Source organism: Melanotaenia boesemani, chromosome 4, assembly GCF_017639745.1.
Source record: "Melanotaenia boesemani isolate fMelBoe1 chromosome 4, fMelBoe1.pri, whole genome shotgun sequence".
NCBI classification, from domain to species: Eukaryota; Metazoa; Chordata; class Actinopteri; order Atheriniformes; family Melanotaeniidae; genus Melanotaenia; species Melanotaenia boesemani.
In genome coordinates, this window is record NC_055685.1 from 25,547,676 (window position 1) to 25,568,518 (window position 20,843).

Below are 20,843 nucleotides of genomic sequence, written 5' to 3' on the forward strand. Positions count from 1 at the left end.
CAGATACCACATTTTTTTTGTATGTGACTTTAATGTGTGGGAGTGTGTGCATGTGTGTGAGGCTCTGGTGTAAAGTCAGCCAAAGAAAGGTTGGAAAATTCCATGCTCATTCTTGTACGGGGGTGGAAAGCAGGGTCTGTCCAACAGGAAGGGGAGGGCGTGGGGGTGTAGAGAGGGTTGCTCTGAGGAGGAGGAGGAAGAAAAGATGAAGGGGAGATGGGAGGACTTGGCCTCAAATGTGACATCAAATTATTAAAAATGTTTATTTTTCTCCTTTAATTAAGCTGTGATTTCGAATAGATAAAAACAAAATAAAATAAAATAAACAGAATAAGTTGTTAGTGTGTGTGTGTAATATTGTCATTATAATCATGTTGGAAAGACAATACTGTAAGCACAGAATAAAAATAAATCAGTATAGACCACATTTAATTAGGAATTGCCAAATAATATTAGCATTAGTAAAAATCCACATTACGATTTAAGTGTGATCTCTGCAACTATTCACTTCCTTAATTCAAAAGATGTTTCCCACCAGTCTCCATAGCAACAACTGAATCTCATTTTGGCAAAAACATGAGTAAATGAAAGGATGCAGTTTTACAACAGCACCAGTACACAAAAGAAAATTGATGTACTTTATCAGGTTGAAACCTTCATGTATGAAATGAATTTATGCTCCAAAGATGTTGCAAAAACATGTATTATTATTACTATTATCATTATTGTAATAAACAAAAATAACAACAACAACAACAACCCTTCTATCTATATTTCTAGACCCATTTAACATTTTGTTTTAACAACTGTTCTGTCTGCTTGTTTGGTTAGGCTTAGCCAACATAACTACTTGATTATGTTTTGGGAAAACAGTACTACTGTTTTTTGCAAGATGTTGCACTGCATATCACTATATCTAGTTCAGGGTTTTAGTGTATGAAGGCCTCTCTTTGCTGTGACTAGCAGAGTACACCCTGGACATGTCTCCAGTTTGTCAAAGTCACATGGAGAGAAACGTGGAGGACAACTCTCCTTTCTGAACACCTGGAGAAAACCCTAGTTAAACACCTAAACTCCATACAGAGGCCTTCTTTGTTAAGCAACACCAAAAAGTGAATTATAAAAGTTTAATAAATGAATGTTACCACAATCTTCATATGTATCACTATGCGGTCACTGCAATAAACTTACCTAAAAAACAGCAATTCATGCTAATTAAAACAATGGTGTCAGAACCATTTAAATAAAGTCTAAAAGTGGCTTCATTTTGGCATCTCCTTTTCTATCTGTTGTTCTTTTTGTTTCATCTTGCTTCTTCTTCAACAAACTCCCTCCGCCAGCTCTCCACAGGTTGGTTGCTAATTCCGGTAAGAGGTCATTTATTAAGAGACACAGCACCGGCAGCCAAGCCTCTCATTCCCTCAATGGCTTTTTAACTGCCACAGCCAAAGGCCATGCTGCAGATCTGAAAAAGACTGGACCTCAGCAAATAAAGCAAACTGCCTCAGTCCGACTAGATTTCTATGTGAATTAGAGCAAACAACAACAAACTAACTACAAAATTATTTCTGAAGTAGCTTTTACATAATTTCTAAATGTTTTCTTTTTTATATATTTCATTCAACCTTTGTTGCCAAACACAAATTCAGCTACTTCACTGCAGCCTCAGTGTATAAAAGTTATTTAGTAAATGAGCTATAATTATGTTTTTACATATGGGTTTTAATATTCTTGCACATCTCTCTGTTATTTATTCATTCTATTTTATTTTTGGCTCATTTTAATGTCATTTTTTTTCCTGTGTGTCTCAATTTAAGGTGTCTTAAAGATTTCCAACATCCATTTGTGGAAGACAGTAACCAATCCATCTGCCAAAGCTCCAGGTTGCAGTCACCCCTGGCAACAGCTGAACTTGCCCACAGTGCTTTATGGTGGCCAGTAGATGGAGCAGTGTGTATACGGCCATTTGTGAGGAAAAATGGGGTGAACAAAGAGGTGCATGGAGAATTGTTGGAGAAGACAGGGAAACAACTACATGTAAGATGAAAATAGGAATCAGTGAGTTATGGGGTATGAAAAAGAATAAAACCACTGAGAGGACATGAAAGAAGAAATAATGGTAGAACTGACATATATGGTTTATTTAATTAATTATTATAATACTTTTTGCTTGACGAATAAAATAAAGCGCAATTGATTTTTGATTAGCACAAAAGTAACTGCCTGTATGTAAAAGGGGAAAAAACTAATGTTACTGTAACCATATAAACCAGTTTATAGAAAATGCAACCACATCATCGTCATGTCAATGTTGGACAAATATGAAGAAAATGGCTCCTAATGAATATGAATCAATAAGCAACAGGTAAAAAGGTAAAATATGTGTATGAAACAGTTCATTCAGCTAACAACTAGATCATAGACCCGTCATCTCACCAGAAAATTTTGAAAATATTCATATGCAATACATAGCTATTTCACAATCAATGAAGTCTTCATTAATGTCTGTTTCTTATATAAAATACTGTCAAAAAAGTCACCACAGTGTCATTAGCTGTAATCTCTCTGATCGGTCTCATGATGGTCATTTTGAAAATAATGTCTTCAGTTCACTGATATTAAGTCTCAATGGTACATATTTATGTTGAATAAGGTTTTAGGATTCCCTCTCTAGTGCGTCATGTGTTCACTTCCGGTTCCAAAAATCAAGATGCTAAACTCAAGGCATCAAAACAAAAGTTAATAAATCAGTAATGATACTGGATTTGAGTTTTAAAAATAAATAAATTACAAAAAAAAAAGAAAAAATGTTCTATTGTGTCCACCTTGTATCTGTAATACTGAAGCTGAATGACCTTTGTGTTTTTAATAAACCTAAGCTGCGATCTTTCTATTGAGAGTATCTGGTGTTGGTTAGCTTGTATGGGATATTTGACTGACACGAACTGAATCCAGTTTTTCCTCATGGGGTCATTTGCCTCTGAATTTACTCTTAGGTCATGTTTCACCTTTGAAGAAACATGTCTAAAGTGATCTGACTGATCTCTAGCAGAATGGGCACAAGGAGGCATATTTAAAAATTGTGAAACCCATTTAAACACCTATGATAGATTTCTGGCTAGAGTGATAAAAAGTATTAATAGTCACCATAATCACTGCTATTTTTCCTCTAGTTTTCTTTCTTTTTTTTTGTTTAAATACTAATCGCACTGTTGAATAATATCCTATAATGTATCTGTTATCCCTTTTTTGGTGTACTTCAACACAGACACTACGTCTGCCATGTTTATTATCTAAATTCCTTCTAATGATAGAGATTACACAAATACAGGATATAATTTGGGTGAATGTCATTACCAGACAACACTAGAAAGTCCCTAATGAAATACAGACTAGGAGGAAAGAGACACAACATCCCTTAAGAGACACCGAGCATGAGAAAGAGTAAGCAGATTGAAAAGCGTGATAGTCCTGTGTCAAAAGTGTGAGATTCAGATGCTGAGACAGAGAAACAGTGGAACTCTAAAGACAGACATAAGGAGAAAGATGGAGAGACTCTCCAGAGGGATATTCTCTGCAGTGAAAGGAGGTGTTTGGATGGTGATGACAGAGGCTCCCACTGCTGGGAAACACCTAACAATCAACCTATAAAGCAACACAAACACAATTTAAACTGTGCTAAACTGTACAGTGTGTAAACCTTTCAAAGGTTTAACCAAAACTCTTATAGATTACTGCTGTAAGACATATATGCATATTATTTAAGAAAGGATGCCCAACAATGTGTAATAACATATTAAAGATCTCCAACATGAGTGATGATTGATTCGATATACTAGGGTTTCTGAAATCATCATTGCCTATTTCAGCACACACTGTTCTGGTGAGCTTTAATGACTACCTGCTTGGCAAAATGCACAATATGCATTTGTAGATATAAGTATTCTGCAACCTTTTTTGTATTTCTTTTGTGAGAATAATCTAGATGCAAGTACAAGAACTGTAGCCTTGAAATTTAGTGTCCCTCCTCTGGTAATGTAGTGTAATCAGTTCAATACAAAGAAAACAAATGTTAATAATACTAATATCTACTTGTAGTTTAATAAGGGGGACTTTTAACAGGTGGAAATGTATAGTTATTGTAATAATAATAATAAAAACTAAGCCATGTTTATTGATTTATACCTTTGATGATTATTTCGTATTGATGTTTATTTATTTATAGCTTTTAAGTGCCTGTTAGAAATACACTGATTGATTTTGTGTGTGTGTGTGTGTGTGTGTGTGTGTTAAGTATCTCCCCCACAGTTCACTTATAGTGTTGGTGAGAGTTAGCTGTACAGTGTTGGATTTAAAAATCAGAGGTATGAGAACGTCCTGCTGTCGCTGTCCTACTGAAAAACATCAAATGGATGATGATGTTTGAGGGCCCCGATGAAGATTTCAGAGGTCACCTACTATCTTCAGTTTACTTGGTCGCTCCCTGTTCATGGCATCGCCATAGCAACCAGCATTTTCTCTCTTTGCTGTGTCTCCACGGTTACCGACCTGCTCTCATTCATAAGCGTTGCCAGGGAAACGCAGCCCTGGCTCATTGATGGAATCTCGGCATCGCCACAGCAACTGGGACGGGAAGTGGGTCTCCTAGCGATTGATTTTTTAACCCCTCCAAACCCCCACATCTCCAGCCCACACACTTACACACACTCTACTATTGCCAAGCACCGTTACACCCTTTTTTAAAAGCTACACCTGTCCCTTTTCTGCTCATGCTGGTAAACATACCTTATGTACAAAAGAAATTAAACTTCCCTGACAAATTTGTGAAAGTGCCTTATGATGACACATAGAAACACAGATGCACACATCTCAGGTGGATGTGTGACCAGATGACAGTGATAAATGCAGTAAAGCCCAGTTAGTATGGATGACCTACTTTCTCTGCTGCTGGTGAACACTAACATTTTTGTGCTTCACAACATCTACAAAGACGTCACATATTCACACCAACTTATCAAAAATGTATACGAAATACAGGAAGTGATCTACACCTTCAGTTGCTCTGGTGTTTCTTACCTACTTATACTTACAATAACCATAAAAATACATTTTGTGACAAAGAGGAAACTGGTGTATTGTTGCATATTTTAAGCTATATGGTTTGGGATGGGTGCAACGGCAAACTATGTGTATAAGTTAATCATCAGGCTTTGTAGGCTTATAATAGGGTTACGGTTGTAGACAGCTTAATGCAACTCATATAAAGACATATCTGACTGTTTTCTAAACAAAAATAGGGTCAAATAGTTGTAATAATGTTTTTTAGGGCTTTGGGATGTTGAATTGACACACCTGATGCTAAAACTACAAGAATCTTGTAGTCATAGAAAACTATTTATATTTCTAAAAAAAATATATAAAAAAATATTTTTTGCCTTTTTTAAATGTTGATGGTATGTTTCATCACTTAAATATGTTATCAACTTCTACAAAACAATCAGTTTGGGTCTGTGCAGCAGCCATGTCAATCCTAATACTGTACTGTATGATGTGTGTTGTCAGCATGAGTGTAACTGGCAAAAATAATACAAACACACACTGACAACATGTAAGAGACTGGGAAAAGTTCCAGGCAGTGACAAGTGCATGAGCTGCATGTGCCTCACTTGTGTGTGTGTGTGTGTGTGTGTGTGTATAGAAATGCATATGCACATGGTCTATGTGTGTATGGTGTGGAAATAGTGTGGGAGTGCCATGTGTCATCACAGTGTGAACTCCTGTCCCCTCAGTGTCTCCCACAGAGGCCTCAACCCTCACCCGTTCGACTTACACACACTTACACACACATGCATGGCGAGTAATTCTTGGACCACACGTGATGGAAATAACACACGCACAGTTAAGCAATCTGAACAGTATGCTTGAGCAATGCACAAGCAATAAACAAATGGCATCATGCATAAGAAACCTGTGTCACCAATATCATGGTAATTTCATTTCATACAAACTGCAGCAAACAAAAAGCAACTGCTTTCTATCAATATCTAATGTCATGATATTGACCTTTGTCTTTAACAGAATATAAAGTCTCCTTGTTACACATGCTAAAATGATTCCAGATACATAAAAAGGTAGTTTATATAAGGTATCTCTTTGAACTTAGTTTACTTCTTCTGTCATTTTAAGCAGATGTATTATGTGTCTTTTAATGGCAGAATGACTCAATGATGTCAAGATCATGGCTCTATAGGATGCCAAACCATCTGTTGTAGGCCTCCTTTCTTGTATGAATAACAGTAAATACAAAAGTGTCTCTGGTGACTGTCAATGTCACATATTGACTTTTCCTCTGGTTGTTCCAATTAGTTAAGAACTGCTAACGTTTTGTCAAGTTTAAAAGCAGACAGCAGATACAGACAAAAAAAAAACAAACAGTAAAACATGAACTAGATATGTTCCTCTTAAGTAAAATGCTCTCCAGAAATATATATATTTTTTTGTTAACAGATCATCATTAACTTGGTCTATTTCTTTCTATGAAAGTGTCGAATGGTAATTACATAATTACATAGAAATATATAGAGGTTTATGTGGCAGTAGGAGGTGTCTGGCTCAAGAAGTGTGGGGCCATTGGTTTAGGCTACATTTACAGTAAGCTGCATGCAAAAATGAGCCGAATCAGACTTTTTTTGCCTTTTAGTGTCAGATTGTGAAAGAGAAGATACATGACAATGTTCACAGAGCAGGAGACTTTTTTATCCATATGAGACACATATCAGATTTTTTTTTTTTTGGCAACAACAAGATTGACACACACACACTGACGCAACATCCATATTTGCTTCCATAAACACAGCGTGCTGTTTGTGATGATACGTCTTCTTCTACACATGTAGGTCGCTTCAGGGATGTAGACTGTTCACACTGGAATCTGATGGTGGCTGCATTTAAATTATAATGTAAACAACTGAGCTAAAACATTTGATCTAAGCTATCTGGGTATTAGAACGTAAAGGTGAACATAGCGATATTTTCCTACATTTTAATGAAAACTTGATCCAGTTAGAGCAGTGTTTCTCAGTCCATCACACCTGACTCAACTGAATGGACCTCTTTAACATGTTGCTGACAAGTTCTTTGAAAGTCTGTTAATGAGCCTTTAATTGCATGCAGGTGTGTTAAAGCAGGAAAATATTTAAAATGTGCAAGGCAGAAGGCCCCAAGGGACAGCCGCAGATTAAAAAAGAGAAATTTCCCTGAAAATATTTGTCCTCTTCCACTCTCCTGTATGTCAGTTCTTTTTCCACAGAATTTCTATGAATAAAATAACCCAACAACCTTTCCTTATCTTCCTTTGAGGTACATCCAGTTCTGTGTGTGGACCCATGTAAGCTGAGTGTCAGCAGATGTTTACAGTAGTTAAAAATAGTAATGTCTCCATTGTTTTAGCTTCTAATTTTTCTCCTAAGAGAGTAGGTAAAACAAATGCAGGCATTAACAATTCAACCAAATATATAATTGACTGCTTTATTCTAACGTTGCTTAAATCTGAGAGAAAAACAGAAATTACTTCAACAAAATGAAACCAAATTTGACATAAGAAGTTGGATCACGGTGAAGTTTTAGGGTTTTAAATTTTTAAAGCGTTTATTATCATTTGCACAGCAAGTAAACAAGTTTCCCCCAAACAGTGAAACTTTGGTTACAAACTGTTGCAGCTGTTTACTTTTTTGCCCAATAAATGTTTGTGGAACACTGGGGATACAGTTAAGAGTAGTAAACCCTTCTCAGATAAATTTAAGAGAAGAAAATAGTTTTGCTCACTAAACCTCTCATACCAACCTCTCTCTCTCTCTCTCTCTTGCTGTCTCTCTCCCCAATGGATACGGGACATTAAGCTGCATTCTACAACTGTTATGTCAGTGCTCTGCCAGGCCTCTGCTACCAAGTCCCAATTACTTTTCTGTGGGAGAGTCCATTTGATGGGTGCAGAGGGGAGGTCAGTAGTGTGAGCTACACCAACGGCCCTTTCACCAAGAGTCTTCTCTGTGTTATGACATCAAGCCCCTCTTGAACAGAACTGGTTGCTGCTCTGTTTTCATCAGAACATCGTTTTATCTTCCATACTATTTCGCTTTTTTGTCCTCTTTTCATCTCCTGCTTTCTGAGGCTTTCACTGACTGGAAGGAGCAGGAGAGAAGCACTCTCTCATCCTGACCACATTCTTCATCCTCATCTTCCCTTCCTCTTCCTTTCTCTCTGTTCATTTTCTCGCCTTTGCGTTATTGCTGATCTCAGCAGAGTGTGAACACTCAGCTGATGGACTCTCTCTCTCTAACTCTCTCTCTGTGTGTGTGTGTGTGTTTCCACCCCCATCCAAAAATTCAGCCCTACCATTTTCGCTCCATTCCCTTCATTTATTCCTTTCTCTCATGGAATGAAGATGAGGAGAAATGAAGGTGTCCTTAAGAAAGAATTGACTCTTGTCTCCTCTCTCCTCTATGTCTTTACTCTATCCATGCCCTGTCTGTCCTTTAATTAGATATATGTTTTATTAACCTTTGTTTATCCAGGGTAGGCTTGATGATGCTTTGCCTTGCTGCAGACCTTGACTGACTAGGGTAGCATTTTAGAGCTTAACTTTATGCACAGGAGAACCTTGATGATTAGTTTTAGAACACTGTTAATGACTTGGTGGATTTGGACCAGATTTAGATGCTTTTCAGACTCATTGTCAAAAAGGTAAAAAGCAATAAATCTAGTAACTCTTGGGAAAGCCTTAGCTTCTTCATAGAGAAGATGGTTGCAAATATTACTCTGTGAGGAGGTTTTCTGCTGTGTGTGAGCTGTGCAGCCCAGTGAGTTAGAAGTAGCAGGCTGGCTCACCCGCTCTTGTGCAGCCGCAGTACTAACAGCATGACAGAGTGAAGAAAATGGTGCAGCAGCCACCACACGGCATCTGACAGATGCCTCTTACTTAGAAGAAACGTTCTAGACATTTTCCCATGTTTAAGTTTCATACTGAGACATCATTGAACATGTAAATAAAGCCATAATTACTGCAACAAAATTGTCTATAACTTAATTGGTTTGGTCAGATTATGCTTTTTATTAGCACAAAGCAGAAGCCTCACAATGCTTTTCAAACTGACAACAGAAACAAAACAAATATATGAATAAGAGCAGTCTTACTGGAGGATTCAACTGTATTTAAAGCCAGTGGATGTGAATGCAGTTGCAACAGAGGAAAAAACGGAGAATTTAAAATGACTGGAACCATTCAAAATGGGAATGTGACCTGATAATGTATACAATATGCTAATTAGTGCATGATGTCATCTATTTACATTTAGCAACTCTTACAGCAGAAACTGTTGGGAACACTGTTTTAGAGTAGCGATGTGGAAATTGTGATTTTTCAAAAACTCAATAATTATTTACCTAAAACTGGCTTCTTAAAAAAACAGTACCCAACAGTAACATGTGAAAGAACTTCACTTGGATCTTGTTTTTCCCAGGTTTTCCCAGTTACTGTATAAGTTTACACTATCAGTCTCATTATCAGATAGAGGCCACAATCCTTCTGTAGCCCTTTCCTCTGCTCATTGATTATACTGATACATGTTTCCTCTCTCCAGCTTCTCCGCGTCACTCTTTCCCATGTCTCTAATCTTCCTTCATTTTTTCCATTCACCTCTCTCACTTGTTTTCTCTTCCTGCCGGACAAGCTGATTGGCCCACCTGTCCCCCTGTCTCCTACCAGCATGGCTCCTGGACTTCACAAGGACACGGTGCCTGGACTTCTCTCTCCTTACTGTGTGCTTCCTCTCTCTGTGTGTTGGATAGGTCTTTGTGTGCATGTAATTTCATGTAGCTTGATAAAAGTTGAATGTATGGAACAGTTTTTTAGGTGGCTGTTTGCTAACATTCAATCTACTCAAGAATAACTTTCAATTTAATAATTTAATAAATAAATTTAAGCTCAAATTACAATATTATATTCACATTAAATGCAATAAAAAGACTGGCAATGAAATAACTACAGAAAAGTGGCTCTGCAACTTCACTGAATATTTTTGTCTCTATTTCATGATATGAGTAATTTTTATAACTTATTTAAAGATGCCGTGGCATCAAATCTGATATTTAAATGTTAGTTTAAGTATCTGTTTTTCACTACACATTAATTGTTAACTGTGTTTTGGGTCAGTTTCTTGGAAACTATTTAAATTAATCACTCATCCCACACTGTAGCACATCAACTAAGTCTCCATCAAAACTGAAATTGTTATTGCTAATTTAATTATTTATTAGAGATTTTGCAGAACGGTGGGAAATGTTTGATCAGGCCTGCAGCTGTAGACTTGTTTGGGAAAGGAGATGTGGTCTTAGTTAAAAAGAAAACAAACCCTGATACTGCAGCAGCAAATGGTAAATAGAAAAGGTTTCCCATTAACTGGAGGAGAAAGTGTAACATTTGGACTATAGTTATATTTGGACATGGTAGAAATCAGACTAGAAAATGTGAATGTCTGACTGAGATAGTCAGGAACATTCATTCAGTGATGCTCAACTTCTGTATTGTGTAACCTGGATATTAGTAAGGTTTACTTGAGCCAAATTAACATGTTTACAGTAGTCTGTTTATATTGGTTTAAAGGAAATTGTGTCATTCATAAGTGAAATAAAACCTCTTTTGTTTTCATGCAGAAGAGGTCGAAAACCAGAGTCAGTTATTTTAATTCTTTCAAATAGCATAAACCTTTATTTAATGCTTGTGGTACGACAGTTACTTTCATACTTTTACCACCCTGCTACCTTAACATATTTGCCTGTAGGTGTGTGTGTTTCTGTCTGTGACTCTATTCCTGTTCACAAGGGTATGTGGGTGAGCATGAAGCATCAGAAACAGGCTTTCAACATAAAATGTTTAAAGTGACATGCCAGCTAGTTCATTTTACTATTGTTTGGAAATGGCTGGTTGGTTGCTAATCAGTAAGACCACGAAAACTGTTTAAATAAATAATATTTTTTATTTCTATAACTATATTTTTGTTGTGTTTTACAAAAATATGTTTAATAGTGCATCCGTTTTGGACCATCCAATCTGTCCACCAATTTGAGGATGGCAAGATTTTGCTTTGTCTCTTTCCTTAACATCCTCAGTGTAACCTACATTTTAAACAAAGATGTATCCTGATAAAATAATGAATGCTCAGAGGAAACAACACTCCTACTCACATTAGATCAGTCTTCTGAATCTTGTCTATCACTTTTATATATGAGAACAGCTCACTGAATGCTATCTGATATGCAGCCATTGCAATGCTTGCACAGCTGAATAATGTTAAAGAGTGTGTGTTTAAATGCAGTAGATAACCTGCAGGGTGCTGAGCTAGAGGGTATAGGAGAACGTATAGGAGAGTCATGAGCCTCTAAATGACTGCAGAGCAATAATGATAATGGAAGTGATGGCAAATAGACAATTTTCAACCAACTTCTCCCTTTCTGTCTTTCTCTGTGGCCTAATTTTTTCTCCCTGCAGGACTTAATTTCCTCTCAGTGTTCTTACAGTATTTCCTCACAGAACACACTGTGCTCACTTTGGCGCCTCTGTGTACTGTTTCTTACCATTTGATTACTTTTTGACTAGCATTGGGATGTGACCTAATTCACACCAAACTTCGAAATGATGTTTTAGTCACAGTCAGGAACCTTCCAGTTTAAATGTATTTTGTCTTAAGCCGTCTATTAACCATGATGGCATGGGTCGATACTGATGAAAAATGTCTCTAACAAAACCAGTTTCATCTAATCTTTTGTGTTGCTGACGCAAAACTAGGATGTGAGCTGTCCCTGATGTGAGTCAGAGATTCCTGTTTCCCCCATTTTGATTTCTGATTTAATTTAGTGTCTCACCCAGAGAGACTACTGACTCAGTAAACCACTTTTTTTCACCCCAAGATCTGTGTGTAAACTACATGTAGCTTGGACTGGAAAGGGATGTTTCAGTGCTTTTAGAAAGACTTATTAATTTGATTTTAAAATAGAATTTTAAGATCAAATTTTAAAAAGAAGTTGGTCTGAAAAAGAAGAAAAAAAAACTAAACAAAAGTTATAAACTTAAGCAGTGCCATGTTTGTAAGGAAAATGCATTTATAGGATGAGCAGCAGAGTTGAGTGAGTGTTCTGTGCCCTTAAAAAACTTGACAAATCTTCTCTGCCAATGCTTATTTTGCTGTTGACTCTTAGTGGTGTTTATACTTCAATCATCCAGTCCAATAAACAGTCAATTCATTTAACAAACAGGGGTCTCAGTAGCTTGTGGATCAACCTTACACACCCACAACAGCCTGGCTCCTCCTCCTCATGCTGGTAACCAGCTTGGTCATGCACTGTTGTGGGATAACATCCCATTTTTCTACCAGTATTTGTTGCAAGTCAGGCAATGTAGTTGTATCGGTCCCTCTGGCATGAACAGCACGCCCAAGGTGATCCCACCAATGTTCAAGGGGGTGAGATCAGGACTGCAGGCAGGCCATCTCATCCTCTCTACTCCCAGATTCTGCAGGAAATTTCTGATAAACTCTGCTCTGTCGGGACAAGTGTTTCCCTCTTGAAGGATAGAGTTCAGTTCCATATGAAATAGTGGACTGCCACTGGTTGGAGAATCTCATTTCAATATTTCTCTGCACTCAGATTGTCTACAATGATGACAAGCCATTTTTTCCAGCAATGGAGATGCCGCCCTACCATCAAACTGCCCCTACCAAAACTGGTTACCCTTTCTTCGTAACAATCAGCATAGCATTCTCTGTATCTTCTCCACACTTTGACTCTTGATCCAGCTGACTGCTGTGGCAGGGTCAAGAGTCAACAGGTGCTGACAGTCAGGCACCAATTAGGCACCTGAGTTTCACCACCTGGGGTACCAGAAGCTCAAAGGTCAAAAAGAGTCAATAGCAGAAAAAGCTGTTTGGTATTAGCTGAGATTTGGCAAGCTTTTCATGGGTGAAACCCACATCCACAGCTCTGCTGCTCATCCCACAAATTCAGTTTCCTTACAGTTATGATGCCATTTAAAAGGAAACCAAACAGGCTTTTCAGCAATATAAAATTTATTGCCAATAAAGACTGTTACAACAGTGAACTATTCCAACAAACACAAATTTTCTTACTTTTTGTGCTAAATTTACTTCATGTTAATTTTAGAGATTTTTTTAGCTGCTTTGAAATAAGTCAAATTTCCTATTTCAAAGCAGCATATTTGTAAATGCAGTTGTTTGACGACAACTCTATGTTTGAAGACTAAGAAACTTGTGGAAACATCTTTGGTGTCCTCTCATTGATTGACTGGCCTAGACTGTAGTGTATATGATTAGATTACTTTGTGACGTCATTTAAAAGCACTGAAAAATCAATGGACTGACTTCCATGAATACTAAATACACTGGTCTCAGTTTGTGTGTGACTGTGTGTGTCCGTCTCCTCTTTTTCCTCCTCTCATTAATTCTTGTTCTCATCAATTACCTCTCTCTTCAGTGTGTTTGCCAAGAATGAAGTCAGCACACATGCACGCAGACACTTCATAACTCTGTGTCAGAAGCCTTGTCAGTCACGACTCACACTGCACAAGCACAGACTCTCCTAGAACCCAGCGGAGAAGTGACAAAGACAGACTGACACTATTAACACTTAAAAATCGAAACTAAATTAAACTTCTGAAGCCTTGGTTGCATCTTCCAAATGGTACAACGTTTGAATGGTATAATCTGAAAGTGATGAGCTACAACAACTATAACTATAGTTATATTGGCGTTATAATTCTAGTTTGTCATAGATGAGGAAATACAGAAGAAGCTTAAGTTTTATTAAAACTGAAGGGGATTATTCCTTTGGGAGCCTGAATGGAGTCAGACTTTAGGACCAATCTAAAGCTTAGATTTCTTTTCCACATGAAAATGTTGGCCGAACAGTGGCTGGTAGTGATGGAAAGCCAATCAGAAATGAAAAATGACAAAAATACATCCTCTGGGAAACCGTGATGAAACACCTGTTCTTAATAAAGGCCTTTAAAAACTTAAATGAATCACAGATGAAAATGTGTGTCCGGGGTTTGTTGAGATAATAAGCGATGAGGATATGAGCTCTAGACTCATCCACCAACAACCAGCGGGCTGTTAAGTTTTTTTCGGTTTTCCTTCCTTAGGATTGAATTCAAGTACACAAGAAGCCATGCTGTTCTTCAAAAGCAAGTCAGATTTTGCTCTTCTGTTTGGTCGTAATGCCTGTCTGATGTAAAAGTTGGTCTATTAGGACCCTCTGTGGCTAACCATGAATTCATCTGGAAAAATAAATACCAGACTAAGAGAACCAGGAAAAAAACATGGTCTCCTGTTTAGAGAACAGAATCTGTGGGAGAATGGCTTTAAACCACATCTCTATGAAGTACTGTAGATCAACTACATGCCCATGCACTGAAATTTTTAGCACAACTGAAACAAAAGGTAACACAAGTAGGACCTGTATGCACTGTAGTCAGTTTTCACATATGTACATGCGGAGCATGATTTTCCTTTCATAGAGCACCCCAATATCCATTACCATCCCAGCCCCTATAAATGTTTGGTCTTAGTGTGGTTATAAATAGAATTACAAGCTTACACACAGATGGGAAAATCATGGTAAGCATATGCTACCTGTTTAGATGTATGTGTTTAGATCTTGCTTTAATTTTAAAATGTTGCATATGAATACATGTGAGGATTTGCACTATTCATATAATTAGCAATCTAGGCCATGCTTATGTACACTCACAGTATCTAAATAAAGAAATAATATGTGTGCGCATGTGTGCGTTAGTATTCACCAAAAGGAACCAGTAGTGTGTGTTTTATTGGCTGTGCTGAGTGATTGATCATAGGGAGATGGGAAAAGCAGGTTACTGCAGCGCTTACACACACACATTTCATTCCCTCTCTGCATTTCTCATTTCCCTCTCTCTCCTCCTCCTTTGTTCCATCTCCATCTTTGCCTTCCCTCCTCCTCCCTTCCCTTTTCCAAACCTCTCTCTCATCCTTCATACATCCTGTCCCCCTCAGTCATCTCTCCCCTCCTTCCTATGGTCTTCCTCCTCTAGCATTAAACTCCTCTTTGCTCTCCATCCTTCTCACGCCACCTTTAAGAGGCAACTTCCCCCCCTTTCTGTCCTGTTATCCACATCCCAGGGGAATGGAGAAACATTGTCACGTGCCCTCTCCCACCTCCTCCTCTTTTTTCCTCCCTCTGTTTTCTCGCTGCAGTAGTACTCTACTGTTACTCTGGCAAGGGGCTTCATCATTGTCAGCTCTCTCTCTCTATCCATATCATCTATTTGTCCAATCCATCCATCCATCCATCCATCCATCCATCCATCCATAATGATGTAGGAAGTGCTAACTTTAGCGACGGCAGTTTAAATCAGGTTGTTTAAACCCTCTAATGCTCATGGTTGTGCATGAGAAGGTTGCAGCATATTGCTAATGGATTGTTACACACCTGTCAATCACTCAACCAATTCACAAACAGATCAAGTAAAATTTAGCCAGAGGGAGGAAGAGACAGAGAGATAAACTTGAACATAATGCAAGGGTGATGGCAAAAAAACCCAAAAAAACAAAAAAAATCCCCAACATTTTTATGTCCATTGAGGAACACCACTATAATTGATCTGAAATTTCAGCACAATATTATTACACAGAACACATTACATCTTTTTTAAACCATTTTAAACACTGACTTGTCAATTGGCAGAGCCAGATTTATGGTTATGCTACAGCAATATAAAAAAAGACTGCAATAGTAATACTCCATGTTAATACAACATGGTGCTTACACATGTAATGGTCTTAAAATCCAAAAATAAAGTCATTGACAGAGTGAATATACTACTATACCCTGTGCTGGAGTGCCCATGTTAATTATCTGTGCTGCAGACCAGCTTAAAGGCTTCATTTCTTACACAGACTTCATGCAAACTGGTCAGTGGCCATGCCTGATCCTCCATGAAAACTTCTCTAGGCCTGCCCCAGGTTACAGGTTTTAGTGTAACACTGGATTCCCATCACCCCTGATAATGAAATAACAAAAAAAAAAAAAAAAAAAAAAAAAACAACAGACTAACATTGTGTAAAGATGGAAGGTAAACAAAGACAATCCCAGAACCTCCAGGAAATAAACTGTGTTTTTTACTACAGGGGCAGTTGTACACCTGGACCCTACTAGGGCACAATCCCTCCCATTAGTCAGGTAACATTTTTTTTTTATCATAAATACTTTCTATGTTTATGAAATGGACAACATTATGTTGTCTCAAACAATGAGGATGCTGACTTTGGCGAATCTGCTTTGACTCAGCTGAAGTACTTAAATTTAGATTTTTACTTCAGTGATAAAAACATACATGTTTTAACACCACTGGTATGTGTTAAGTAAATACTGTTTAGACACTATTTAAAGTCAGCTGTTGAGTTTTAAAGCTTACTTTGACTTTTTCTGACCAACAATTCCACAATTTGAAAACTGAAATTAAATAGTTTGGAATTCATCCTTTATTAATGACAGTCATTATTAAAGCAGAAATATACTTTTTCTACACATATAATCTTGTCACACAGACAGTTGAAATAAAATATATTTTTCTGGCATCTTTAGTTTAACTCTAGAAAACCAATATTTTTTACTTCACCTGGGTTCACTGTCTTGATTCATGCCTCTTTGCTGTCTCTAGTCTGTCCTTCAAAGAGGAAAGGCTGCAGCATGAACAATAAGTGAGAACAAAACTTCTCCGAGAATATTTTTTTAAATAGCTTAAAAATGCTGCGAATCTGTTGCAATGATGGCAGGTAAAACCACGGAGTGGGAAAGTTTAAAAAGCGTTGTTACCTATTTATACAATGATGTTATCTTTAGAAATTCTTTGAAAAGCAGATTGTCTGCAAAATTAGGACCTGACCCTTGCTATGCTCACTAAAGTAATTTCTAGGAGTTTATCCTTTTAGTGGTTAAAGTTATAGTTACAGGATTTCCATACTAACACACTATCAGAGGGATTTCCACTGTAAACCTGCTGCTCGCTGTGATCACTTTTCTCTAACATTGTATGAAGGACTGTGAACATGGCAGTTATAAAAATGACAATCCCTGGTTGAGTACATAGGGTGACACTAATAAAAAAAAAAAAGAAAGAAACCACAGTCCCTCTGTGGAATGTACAGCCATACAGTCCATTGTGGAGTCATAACTATCAGCACTTATGAAACTCTTGGAAACCCTGAGTATCAGCATGCGATTATGTGAATGTGTTTAATTTATCAGGGTTCCCTTTTCCTTCAAGGATTTTTCTTTCAGGTGTGAAAGTTTTTCTTTTTTTAACACACATTTGATCATTTTAGCAATGAAGGAAGTGATGTTGCTCTCTCAAGGGAATATCCAATAACATACACAGGCTCTTAAACATGAAACTCTCCAGGTGTTCAGATACATTCTGCTAAAATACAGAACTCCAGTGTAATCCTTTTCTCTAGGTGTTGAACTCTGAGTGGCTTAATTCAGTTTTTAAAAAAGACATTATGGACAAATAGAAGTGATAAAATCACTACTACATAGCATTATATGTCAAACAAATTTGAACTGAACAGTAAAAGGAACAAGGGAACAAAAGAGAAAAGTAGGAGGACGGAACTAAGCTAGCCCTCTGTAAGCCATTGCCATAACAACAAACCTGCCCCCATCTCTTGGAGAAGTGACATTTCACTTTGCCCTGGTTGCTGCTCCCTGCAGGGATGCTCTGATCCAGTCCATGTGAGTGTGTGTGTGTGTGTGTGAGTGTGTGTTTGTGTCCTCATTAAAGAAGGATAGCAACTGAGGGGGAGTGGTCCTGATCACACGCACACACCTTGTCAAACTAGACCTCTGCTGTGACTGTATGAGTGTGTTTGAGATCAGAAAATAGGGAAAGTCACACTAGCAAAAAAGCAAATACACACATTCACACAAAAGGGATTTTTTCATTAAGTTGTATTAACACTATCACCATCAGTTCCATTGAAATACATAATATATATATATATATATATACCATTAAATTAAGGTTGAAAGAAATGCCATTGTGGACTTACCCAGTGAGCACCACCACAAAGTCCATGACATTCCAGCCATTCCTCAGGTAAGAGCCCTTATGTAATGCAAAACCCAACGCCAGGATCTTTATCCCAGATTCAAAACAGAAGATGGCTATGAAGTAGGGCTCCGTCTCTTCCTACAGAAAGAAAATTGGAGAAAAGAAATAAATAAAAAGGAGTTAGGGAAGATCAGGTGAAAGGAAAACAAAAGGTGCAGATGACAGTAGAAAGAGGTGTATTTAGAGGAGGTGAGAAAAGAAGAAGGATCAGAAGCAGATTGTGTGCTCAGGCAGAACGTTATGATGATAAAGTATTACATAATTGCATGAAAAACTTTAATCCATAAAATCACAAACATAAAAATTTAACTTTAAAAAAAATATTACCGTGACACTTGATATCTATAAACATTTGTAGTTGTAGTCCTAGTCGCGGCTGCTCTATGTATAATGTTTGTTTAATTCTACTTCTCTGTGGTCATTTGTTTATCTACCCACCATCACCTGTCACCTGTTTGCAGGCCTTTGTGTATATTTCTATCTCTGCACACATAATTATTTGTGCGTGTGTACACAGAGTATGTGTGTGTATGGGACGTGTTACCAGTCGTTCAGATAGAGGTGTCTTGTCTCCATCGGGAAGATGTTGTTCCAGAGCCAGAACAATGCAGTTTGCAATGATAGTGGTGAGGATCATCCATTCAAACGGAGTATAGCTGGAGTTAAGGCCAGTAACACCAACAAACAATACATATGCAAAAACACACTTCACATACATATACTGTGCAAAAAAAAACAAAAACAAAACAAAACAAAAGAAAAACAAGCCACTGCTAAACTCACAGCTTTGATTTGAAATATCACTCAGTGTATTTTAAATGTCTCTACATTAAGAAGTCTAGTGTGGCCGATGACATTTTCCTTTCTGTGCTCCACTATGTGTCTTATTTAATCTCATATCGAAGAGTCCAGAGAAGGCAGGGTTTCTGCTACATGTAAATGATCGTGGCACACCGCCACAACAAAATAAAAACAGCCTTGCCTTCAGAATTATGATTTTTTTTTTCCAGATGTTACTAATGTGAATTATATTTTATGAATGGATCCATCTAAACATAAAGTCTATATTTGCACACATTCATGGACCATAATTGTGTGAAATTGTACTCAGGAAGTGTGACATTGCTCTGCAAATAATTTCATTTAGAAAAACGAAAACTAGTCTCAACTTCCTGTCAAGCTATATTCAAACTTATTAAACAGACTCAAGTCTATAAAAAACATACATGAAACAGAATGGAAAGAGAGAGAGAGAGAGAGAGAGAGAGAGAGAGAGAGAGAGAGAATATACACATATAAAATCACAGAAAGATCATCAGGATCAGCTAATAACATACAGACATTTCAGCCAGGACATCCTCAGTCTGGATGAGTAACACCGCGACTCTCAGAAGGACCTGAGATGCTACCATGATACTGTCTGCGGAAACATCCAGACTTTACATGAACTTAAACATCAAGTTTCTTAACAGTGCTTCAAGTGTGCTCACTCTTGCAATGAAAAACATCCGACTGACACTCCCTCCGCATATGCAACTTGTAACTTCCGCATGAAAGATTTTTTATAAGATGACCACAGGTGGAAAGTGGTGCACAATATGCTTTAAACAAGCACACTTTAACTTTCGTAGAGCAAAAATTAAATTTATGTGCAATGGTGTTTGACTGTGCATATAACTTAAAACATTGTCTGAATATATAGTCATCACTCATACCATCTTTAAAAAATGACCAAGGTATTTATTCTTTTGACTGACTTCAAGTCTTATATTAGACAGTTTAAACACTGGAAAATTAAGTCATTTATCTTGTTTGGTTCTACATATTAACGCAGCACTCTTGCCAGCATTATACTGTATATCATACTGCACACCTTATTCTGTAAATATATTGAGAAGCTGCTGCAACCCGGCACTGCTCGGACTGAAGGTGACAAGGTCATCTGCGTACATTAAACGGTTCACCAGCATTCCACTAATCAAACAGCCAGTGTTACATGCTTTCAGTTTCGTAGACAACTCATTTACGTATAGATTAAATAAAACAGGGATGAGATTCCACCCCGCATGACGCCATACTGCCGCTCGCTCAAGAGTGGTAGCAAAGAGGTGACAGAGCAGAGTAAAGGGAGAAGAAAAGACTGAGAGAAGCAAGGATATGTTTAATGAATATTTTGCTGAAGCCTGTGATAATGCCTTAAATGTTAACGGCAATGTTAACAATGCAATGTTAGTTACCGTGCCGTTAAATGTTAATGGTACGAAGTTTCACCATCACTTCTTATTTCAGAAGACGTTACAATAATGTCAAAAAAAAAAAAAAAAGGACGATATCAGGTGACTCAGTCTTGGTTGCATTTTAAGGTGAGTAAGCCCATTTAAAAAATATTTTCAAAGGAAGAGGAAGGAACCCGAGGGAGAGTCAGATGAAGTAAGATGACAGAGAGGTTCAGTGTTCTTGATTTATTGTGACTTTATGTCCTCAAGTTCTGAGGAATAGAAGTGATATTGATGAGTACCATGGCAAGTGTAATATTTAAATGTTCCCAACATTAAACTGTTCGATATTAGTGATATAAAAAAATATAACACTTCTCACCAGTTAAGAAGTAGAAGCTGAGAAC

The 20,843-nt window shown here is 37.5% G+C and overlaps 1 protein-coding gene across 1 annotated transcript in view; it reads right to left on the minus strand.

Annotated features, from left to right (window-relative positions):
* cacna1ab (calcium channel, voltage-dependent, P/Q type, alpha 1A subunit, b) overlaps positions 1 to 20,843 on the minus strand; it is a 173,561-nt gene that overhangs the window by 76,690 nt on the left and 76,028 nt on the right. The window contains exons 3-4 of the mRNA XM_041982391.1: positions 18,765 to 18,870; positions 18,159 to 18,298 (exon numbers count right to left, since the gene is read on the minus strand). Of these exons, the coding sequence (XP_041838325.1) occupies positions 18,159 to 18,298; positions 18,765 to 18,870 (246 nt within the window). The remainder of the gene's footprint in view (positions 1 to 18,158; positions 18,299 to 18,764; positions 18,871 to 20,843) is intronic.